This window comes from Periplaneta americana, chromosome 6, assembly GCF_040183065.1.
Source record: "Periplaneta americana isolate PAMFEO1 chromosome 6, P.americana_PAMFEO1_priV1, whole genome shotgun sequence".
Taxonomy (NCBI): domain Eukaryota; kingdom Metazoa; phylum Arthropoda; class Insecta; order Blattodea; family Blattidae; genus Periplaneta; species Periplaneta americana.
This window is the reverse complement of record NC_091122.1, coordinates 173,433,642-173,443,609: the sequence shown is the minus strand read 5'-3', so window position 1 is coordinate 173,443,609 and position 9,968 is coordinate 173,433,642. Positions and strand designations below refer to the sequence as shown.

General features: G+C 35.1%; 1 protein-coding gene across 1 annotated transcript in view; it reads left to right on the top strand.

Annotated features, from left to right (window-relative positions):
- Positions 1-930: 930 nt before the first annotated feature.
- The window catches only part of LOC138702055 (carboxypeptidase E-like), a 69,555-nt gene continuing 60,517 nt past the window's right edge, over positions 931-9,968 (top strand). Inside the window, exon 1 of the mRNA XM_069829575.1 lies at positions 931-1,173. Coding sequence (XP_069685676.1) covers positions 1,108-1,173 — 66 coding nt within the window. The 5' untranslated portion in view covers positions 931-1,107. The remainder of the gene's footprint in view (positions 1,174-9,968) is intronic.

The window sequence follows — 9,968 nt, the reverse complement described above, 5'->3', positions numbered from 1 at the left end:
GATCGCTCTACTTGCTTCAAGTAAAATTTCTGTGTTTTCCCTAGTCGTTTGTGTATTTTCTCCTAACATATTCACCAAATACTCTTCAATATGTTCAATATTAAAAGCTTTCCTTTATCCTGTTCCCTGCAGATAAAGAGGTGCGATTTAAGAAACCGCTGGTGCTATTTAGGAAACTAGTTGCCTAAATGGCACCACTGACATGTGAAGGGTACACGGGAAAAACGAACAATGTGACATTTCCATTAAGGTTGAGATATTGATCTATTTCGGTATATTACTGCTAAATTTATTGGTGTTTCTACTTGAAATGAAGGAAATGATGAATGTATCCGTGATTTTAATTCTCCTTTACCACTTTTGGTAAAAATAACACTAAAGTTTGTAGTAATGCAGTGAATTAGATAATGACATCACCCTTAACAGCACTGTGACATTGTTCGTTTTCCCGTGTACCCTTCATGTGTTTCGAAAATGTCATTTTAATTAAAAAATATTAAATAAAATTCAAGGATTCTTTTTTACATCAAAGGTAAATGTTCTGGGAATGTATCTCTATAAAGGGATTCAGAAAATAAAAACTGTATTGTTCAATAAAAATTATAAATGCTAAAGTGGTGCGATATAGGCAACCTTACCCTATAGTGCATAGACCCTAATTTGTAAAATATATTGTAAGTGAACAATGGAAGTTATGTTCAGGTAACTTGGACTTTTCTTGTTTTCATAGGGCAGAGTAAAAGCCACAGCCTCTGAATCTTGCGCGGAACTGACATTTACATATTAAATTTCTCTCCTAAATACGAGCTGTGAAACCATAAGCCTCTCAGCTGCCACACCTGTTCGACAAATGCACTAACATCCGTTCTAAGATTGACTTGGTCTAGAAAATCCATAACCTCGGAGTGACGTCACTATCGGCTGCCACTTGTACGCAATCTCCGAAAGGCAGTGGCAGCGGTATCGATGCGCTGTGTCTACGGCTGCCTTTTCAATGTCCTAACCGTGTGAAAATGAACGCTGGTCATCATTTATTGGGTAGCGAGCTACAATAAAAGGCAGACGACTGTCCCGAGAAGTCGAATCCAGGACTGACTGTATACTAAGATGACGTCCAGATGGCGATCACCGGGGAGAAGCACATTCCCGACAGCTGTTGCTGCCATTTATGTGGTAAGTCACACCTGACATTTACCTGAACCGATTCAATATTTAACCACTTTTAAATATTTTCTGTTCATTCTTCTACTTGTTTTAAAATAAGAATTAATTAAAATAATTTATTTTATTGTAAAATTACATTGAAAAGGTTAAAGTGCAGTTACAATTTAAAGGTATTGTTAATTGTCTCTAAACTATTATACATGCCTTTCATTTCAAAACTTTAGTCTATATAATTACTTACTTTAATTAAATTACATTTAAACAAAAAAGCACGTCAATTTAAATATGGAAAGGGAAGTTTAAAACCATAGTTAATTGCATTTTAGGTTTAACCCCCTTACCTCGTCACCCCCCGCTTTTGAAATTTCAAATCACACTTCTATTTTATAATATATTTGAAAGAGTACTCAATTGTTTATACGTATTATTAATTTTATTCACATCTTTTGTTTTCTATCGTCGCCTGGCAACCTGCATTGTTGTTATTGTTGATTAGAGCTGAAGAGAAACTACAAAGATTACAGGTTATTTCAGGTAGTAACACAAACTAATGTTAAGGAATATTACGTAAGGTTGTGTATTATAAATCTATTCTTAAAAAGTTTTAAACAGGATAGAACATAATAAAGCCGAAATTTAGATTTACGTTATTTATGTATTGTTTTGATACTATAGCAATACTATGAAGAGGAGTTCCGAAATAAGCTGTATTATTGTTTAGCCAACAATGGAGCACATTTTTAACATTTAATTTAGTAAATTTAATGAACTGAATTTAGGAAATTACCCAAAATAAACTGTGTTTTCATTCTACAATCAACTAACGATAACAAGAATCCAGGTTTCTAAGACACGTTAAAAAACGAAAGATGTGAGAGAAAATTAATGTGATATATAAACAATTTAATACTCTTTCAAATAGGTATCATAATATAGGGGTGCCATATGCAAGTGAGGACGTAGCTGCAATAAGGGCCCATAGCCCCATAAGGTCCTTTATCCGGAGAATGCATAAATCGATTCTCCGTAGTTTCTTTGTTATACCCACAAAGTTTCGTTGAGAAATTTTGAACAGTAATGCTGACAAACCTGTTTATTTTAATATATGTTATAGGCCCTGCACTGTTTAAAAAATTTCAACTCTGTATATCTCAGAACAGCATTTTGGGGTATGGGCCCTTATTGCAGCTACGTACGTAATTTCAAAGGGGTGGAGGTGAGCGGATAAAACCTAAAATGTAATTAACACTGGTTTTAAACTTCCCCCTCAATATTATAGATTTATTAATTTGTTCTACAGAATAATATCTGTAATATTGACAATTAATATTGGAGGAGAAAAATTCGCTGCGGCACCGGGGATCGAACCCGGGTCCTTGGTTCTACGTACCAAGCGCTCTGACCACTGAGCTACGCCGAATTCAATCCACAGTACCGGACCGAACCCTCCTCCTCTAATGTTCCCCTTTGTGGCCTGATTCCAAGTTAGGCATACATGTTGACGTATATGTCCAATGTCAACTGAATTTTTCTCCTCAAATATTAATTGTCAATATTACAGATATTCTGTAGGACAAATTAATAAACCTATAATATTCTCATAGCTGCAGTGCATCAATAACTGCGGAATCCCGGCAAACAAGTCACTCAGCTGAGTGTGCTCCTAGTATAATGGCAGTTGACATTGGACATAAACGTCAACATATATGCCTAACTTGGAGTCAGGCCACAAAGGGGAACATTGAAGGAGGAGGATTCGGTCCGGTGCTTTGGATTGAATTCGGCGTAGCTCAGTGGTCAGAGCGCTTGGTACGTAGAACCAAGGACCCGGGTTCGATCCCCGGTGCCGGAGTGAATTCTTCTCCTCAAATATTAATTCCCCCTCAGTATCGAAATTGACGTACTTTTTGTTTAAATTAAATTTAATTGAAATAGTTTATTAGACCGGGAAGTTTTAAAAAGCCTGGTATAGCAACGTTAGCTTTTTTTTTTTAAACAATTTATTGATCGATCAGCGCATTTAGCGCTATACAGATCATTTCTAAAAATTATAAATACAATATATGACACTGAATTGAGGGCAGCCTAGATTGGGCTCCTCAATGAACAAAAATAATTGTTAGTAAGTAATTGTTTACATAGGTTGGTGCGATGATAAATTTTGATTATAATATGAGGTCCATTGGAAGTCGGCTCTTGATTCTGGTGGGAAATGTGGACTTCCTTCCGAGAGAGTAATGGATGACGCCTGGAACATTTTCTAGGTTGTCATAGAACTTCTTAGCTTGTGAATGAATAAACTGTTTGATTGTGTCAATACCAGTTTCTCTGTGTAGTTGGCTGTTACGGACAAACCAAGGAGAATTGAGTGAAATTCGTAGGACTTTATTTTGAAATGACTGGATGTGTTTAATTTCACTTATTGCAGCTCCTCCCCAGACAGGACAGGCATAAAGCAGTAGAGGTCGTAATAGAGATGTGTAAAGTAGCATGCAATTTTGTAGCTTTAGAGATGATTTCTTGTTGAGGAGCGGATATAATTTAGCGAGTCTTGAGTAGGCCAATTTAAGTTTGTTGTTGATGTGATGTTTCCATGACAGACGGCGATCTAAGTGCACTCCAAGATATTTTACAGCTTCATCCTTTGGTTTCCACGGTATCACGTTGGTTGAAAGATTTATGCATGGAGGATTAGCAGGACGACACAAAGTAAATATCATTGCTTCGCATTTATTGTAGTTCAGTGCGATGCGCCAATTTTCAATCCAAGGGCATATGATGTTTAAGGCTTCCTGAAGGTGATTTGAGGCTGTGTTAATGTTGCGATGGGTTGCATAAATAGCTGTATCGTCTGCATACATAGCAATTTGTGCAGTTGGTGTTGCAGGAATGTCCGAGGTATATACATTGAATAATATCGGACCTAAGATAGAGCCTTGTGGAACGCCAGCACTAATGGGTCTAACAGAGGAGTGAGTACAATCCACTCATCGTTAGCTTAAAATATTTACACTTGATAGGAAGAGGAAAATGGTGGAACAGATCAGCTATGAATTTTAGAGAAATGTCTTAAAATCAGCGGACATGGACAGAACAAGCTACTATTTCAAAAGAAACCACCAATACATGTACACGAAACTTTATAACAAAACATTAGTTGACAGTAGATTGTCAGCATTGTCCTATACCCAGAAACTAAATGATTTTTTTATGGAGAAATCGGCTGCGGGTTAGGTTTCTTACAAGCATTTTAGTTTATACTGTTGCTTTCAGCCCACGTTTACTACATTATCGCTTTAAGTCAGCCGTGACAAAAACGTGATCGTGCGCCGAGCCACTGTGTAACCTGCAACGTGCATAGCACCTATGGAGGGAGGCGGACACGCGAAGGGGAAGTGAAGCAACTGTCTGACTTATTAACGGATTTCCATTTTCCTTACGTCAAGCACTTAAATATAATTGTATACAGTATAAGGCTGCAAACTAATGTTTAGTACGTGTAACGAAGAAAGAAATGAACAAGAAAACATTGGACACATTATCACAACCTAAAATTAACTGTCTTCAGAATGTCTCTGCGACAGAGTTTCAAAATCAGGAATTACGTCACTTACTGCCAGTCGTAGTTGATCACGAAGGTATTTGTCTGTCAGTCGTGATCTAAATTTGGTTTTTACTATTTTCATTGTTGAAAATAATGTTTCACGAACTTAAGTTGTAGCGAACATGGCTTCAAAAGAGCAAGCGAAAGAACGAAGCTTCGGATATTTATTTTTTGGCAAAGATTTGAAAAATTCAACATTTGTCAAGTCCTTACATCCAACTTTCATTTAACATCACATTGTAAATCTGCGAGTTTAAATTGAAGATCTAATCGCATTATTCGTACATCTGCTGAAAAAAGATCGAGGTACAGAGGTGATAATAATGATAATAATAATAATAATAATAATAATAATAATAATAATAACATAACTTTTTAATGTTTCATGAGTAACATGTAGTATAATGCCGTTTTATGTTATACAACCGTTTTCCTCGTAATACTTGTGAACAAATCATACATTTAATATTCTGATCACAGCCCTATTGGCAGCAAAAAAATGCGTCCTCCCATCCTACTCGAAACTTTCGTTTTTGTAGAGATACATGGTTTCGAGAGAGACATTGCGACGACACGCCACTCGCAGGTCCGAGACAAATACAAATAGAATGGAGTTTGACTCCAGTGAGTGAGAGGGTGGGGGTTGTGGGAGGTAGGAAACAAGAGAAATGTGAAGCTATCATTGCGAGTCACAATGTGCTCGCGAGTCACATTTTCGCCACGGCTGCTTTAAGTATATGTTGAATTATAGAATATAATAGAAAGGAATGTTAATTATTAAATAAACTAACACGAATCTTCTTGTCGAAAAACTAAGGAAATGTGCAGGACTAATTTTAACTCTGGAGACGAAGATTATGACGTAAACTTTGATGTCATCTTAGGAAAACAAAGGATTAAAGTCCCCCCCCCCCATTGTTTACAAGAACCTATAACCGTCATCTTGTTGAAGCACAATTTTCTAAGCTACACATAAACAAAAGGAAAACTGCCCGTTGAATACTTAATGTATCTGTTCTTCACGGCAGAGATTCGAGTACAAAAACCGGGGCAGACTTAGATCAAAGTTTCAGACTGCTGTTCTAGCAGGTTTTATTTCGACATACTTTTATGTCTTTCACAAACAAAAGAGCAACGATATCAAATTAGTAACGAATATGCCTTCTGCGATAGTCATTTTGTTTTAAATCTGGCGAAACCAAAATACAGGCTCCTTAATATATATGGCTGCCATAGCACTGGGACTGGCTCCCGGACTACAGGTCAAGTATCAGCTGGTAAAATGCTGCCTACAACGGCGGTAACTCTGATTGAGATTCTGGCTGATATGCACATCTATTATCAGGCAGTACATCTCACTTGGCGATGTGTGTCAGAGGAAGAACAATTGTTTGTATGCATCTGAAGTCTGATTAGTGGAATATGTAGCTAATCGGCGATGTATACATTGGAGGGGGAAAGAAACTGGCCACCCTACCCCATTATCTCCTGGCCTAGTTGCCTCATGAGTGATGCCTTATTGGTGTTACTTATGAGGTTCAAAACTGTCTTCGAACAGTTGACCAAACAACAACAGCGTAAACGGAAGTGGATTATGAAACCTACTTTATAGTAGATGTTGAAAATGTCGTCCTTCCGCTCGTATACAAGTTTGATATCACGAGAATATGTTATCACTAGACTTCGTGGAATTGCCACGAGAATCGTAAGGTTTACTACGCACGCGGTATAGACTGTATGAGAAGGGGGCGTGCAACGGAATGGAGTATGCCTCTGATGTAAACACTGAGCAGTATACTGCGGTTAAAATAAAACCTGCATCCTGCATTCAAAAAATATAATGAATGATCACTGAAGTAGGAAATGTCTAAACATGTAAATACACAATTATTTTATAGTGAGATATATCATCTCTTAAAATTTAATGATATACTCACATCATCCTTGAATATGTGCATTGCAGTGAAGAGTTACGTACATTTTGAGCGACTGTAAAGTAATCTCCTCCGATGGTCACTCAAACAGTTTTTATATTGGGAAAATGTACGTTCAACATCACACGATGTAATACGTGCATATTTGAAGAAGGGAAAGTCACTACTTTTTAGTACACCAACTTCAGATGTCTTGTCGTGACCTGATAGTACATCATTTATAATACGAAGTTGTGAATAGGCAGAATTTTTAGCAATAATGTTTCTCAACTTACATTTCACTTTTTCTGAAATTAGTGAATTGTTATTTTGGATAACGGTTTGTGATACTTTATCCGCTATATTAAGGGCGTCTGAGAGTTGTAGTTTAGACGATTCTAGCAGGATGGTGCTTTTGGACACGATTTTAAAATTAGAATCAATGAACAGAATATCTTCCAATAGCTGTTCAGAAGGCAATGATTTTCCAGCTGCAACAGCGGAACTGTCTATGCTATCCAATGCATAAATTACCTCCATTATTTTGCCGTAATGTTCTGCATAATAATTAACAGCATCCAACCACGTTTTCCAACGGGTCAATACTGGCTGCGGGGGTAAGGGTATTCCAGGGGCAATTGTTTGGAACAACAACACTCTCATTGTAGTATGTTTGATTGAATTATTTTCTGCACTGAACAAATGTTAAGCTTTGACTATTCCAACCACAGTAATGCAAAAACACGTGCTTACATAGGTATACATTAGTTGTAGCTGCTCTATCTATTTGGACCGGTCACAACTCTTAACATGAATTGCTGCTACTTTGAGACCGGGCGGTCGCTCACCTCCTCTATACTACCGTACATCGGCAACCTGATTGCCTGGTGCGTGTGGAAATTCAACGAAGTCTAATTATCACTTACTCTTCTAAGCTCATCAACTGAAATTCTTATTATTTCATGCCCAGTATGAGCCTGAAGTTTCTCAAATGTTTGCGGATTCGTGCAAAACACTATGTATTGCCTACATTATGCACAAATAAGTAATCCCTTCAGTACTATTAAACACTTGGAAAGAAATACAATAGCTTGCAGTAGGCCTACATTATGCACGAATGAGTAACCTCTTAAATGTTACCAATCAGAAAAAAAAAACAATACTTTTTACTACATTATGCACGAATGAGTAACCTCTTAAATGTTACCAATCAGAAAAAAAACAATACTTTTTACTACATTATGCACGAATGAGTAACCTCTTAAATTTTACCAATCAGAAAACAAACAATACTTTTTACTACATTATGCACGAATGAGTAACCTCTTAAATGTTACCAATCAGAAAAAAAAAACAATACTTTTTACTACATTATGCACGAATGAGTAACCTCTTAAATGTTACTAATCAGAAAAAAAACAATACTTTTTACTACATTATGCACGAATGAGTAACCTCTTAAATGTTATCAATCAGAAAAAAAAAACAATACTTTTTACTACATTATGCACGAATGAGTAACCTCTTAAATGTTACCAATCAGAAAAAAAAAACAATATTTTTTACTACATTATGCACGAATGAGTAACCTCTTAAATGTTACCAATCAGAAAAAAAAACAATACTTTTTACTACATTATGCACGAATGAGTAACCTCTTAAATGTTACCAATCAGAAAAAAAAAAAACAATACTTTTTACTACATTATGCACGAATGAGTAACCTCTTAAATTTTACCAATCAGAAAAAAAAACAATACTTTTTACTACATTATGCACGAATGAGTAACCTCTTAAATGTTACCAATCAGAAAAAAAACAATACTTTTTACTACATTATGCACGAATGAGTAACCTCTTAAATGTTACCAATCAGAAAAAAAACAATACTTTTTACTACATTATGCACGAATGAGTAACCTCTTAAATGTTACCAATCAGAAAAAAAAACAATACTTTTTACTACATTATGCACGAATGAGTAACCTCTTAAATGTTACCAATCAGAAAAAAAAAAACAATATTTTTTACTACATTATGCACGAATGAGTAACCTCTTAAATTTTACCAATCAGAAAAAAAAACAATACTTTTTACTACATTATGCACGAATGAGTAACCTCTTAAATGTTACCAATCAGAAAAAAAACAATACTTTTTACTACATTATGCACGAATGAGTAACCTCTTAAATTTTACCAATCAGAAAAAAAACAATACTTTTTACTACATTATGCACGAATGAGTAACCTCTTAAATGTTACCAATCAGAAAAAAAAACAATACTTTTTACTACATTATGCACGAATGAGTAACCTCTTAAATGTTACCAATCAGAAAAAAAAACAATATTTTTTACTACATTATGCACGAATGAGTAACCTCTTAAATTTTACCAATCAGAAAAAAAAACAATACTTTTTACTACATTATGCACGAATGAGTAACCTCTTAAATGTTACCAATCAGAAAAAAAAACAATACTTTTTACTACATTATGCACGAATGAGTAACCTCTTAAATGTTACCAATCAGAAAAAAAAAACAATACTTTTTACTACATTATGCACGAATGAGTAACCTCTTAAATGTTACTAATCAGAAAAAAAAACAATACTTTTTACTACATTATGCACGAATGAGTAACCTCTTAAATGTTACCAATCAGAAAAAAAAACAATACTTTTTACTACATTATGCACGAATGAGTAACCTCTTAAATGTTACCAATCAGAAAAAAAAACAATACTTTTTACTACATTATGCACGAATGAGTAACCTCTTAAATGTTACCAATCAGAAAAAAAAACAATACTTTTTACTACATTATGCACGAATGAGTAACCTCTTAAATGTTACCAATCAGAAAAAAAACAATACTTTTTACTACATTATGCACGAATGAGTAACCTCTTAAATGTTACCAATCAGAAAAAAAAACAATACTTTTTACTACATTATGCACGAATGAGTAACCTCTTAAATGTTACCAATCAGAAAAAAAAACAATACTTTTTACTACATTATGCACGAATGAGTAACCTCTTAAATGTTACCAATCAGAAAAAAACAATACTTTTTACTACATTATGCACGAATGAGTAACCTCTTAAATGTTACCAATCAGAAAAAAACAATACTTTTTACTACATTATGCACGAATGAGTAATCCCTTCAGTGTTCTCAATTAGAAAACACACTAGTTTACACTATATTATGCACGAACGAGTGATATGTTCAGTACTGTACAAAACATCAAGTTGCATAACCCATGGATAAGACGAGGT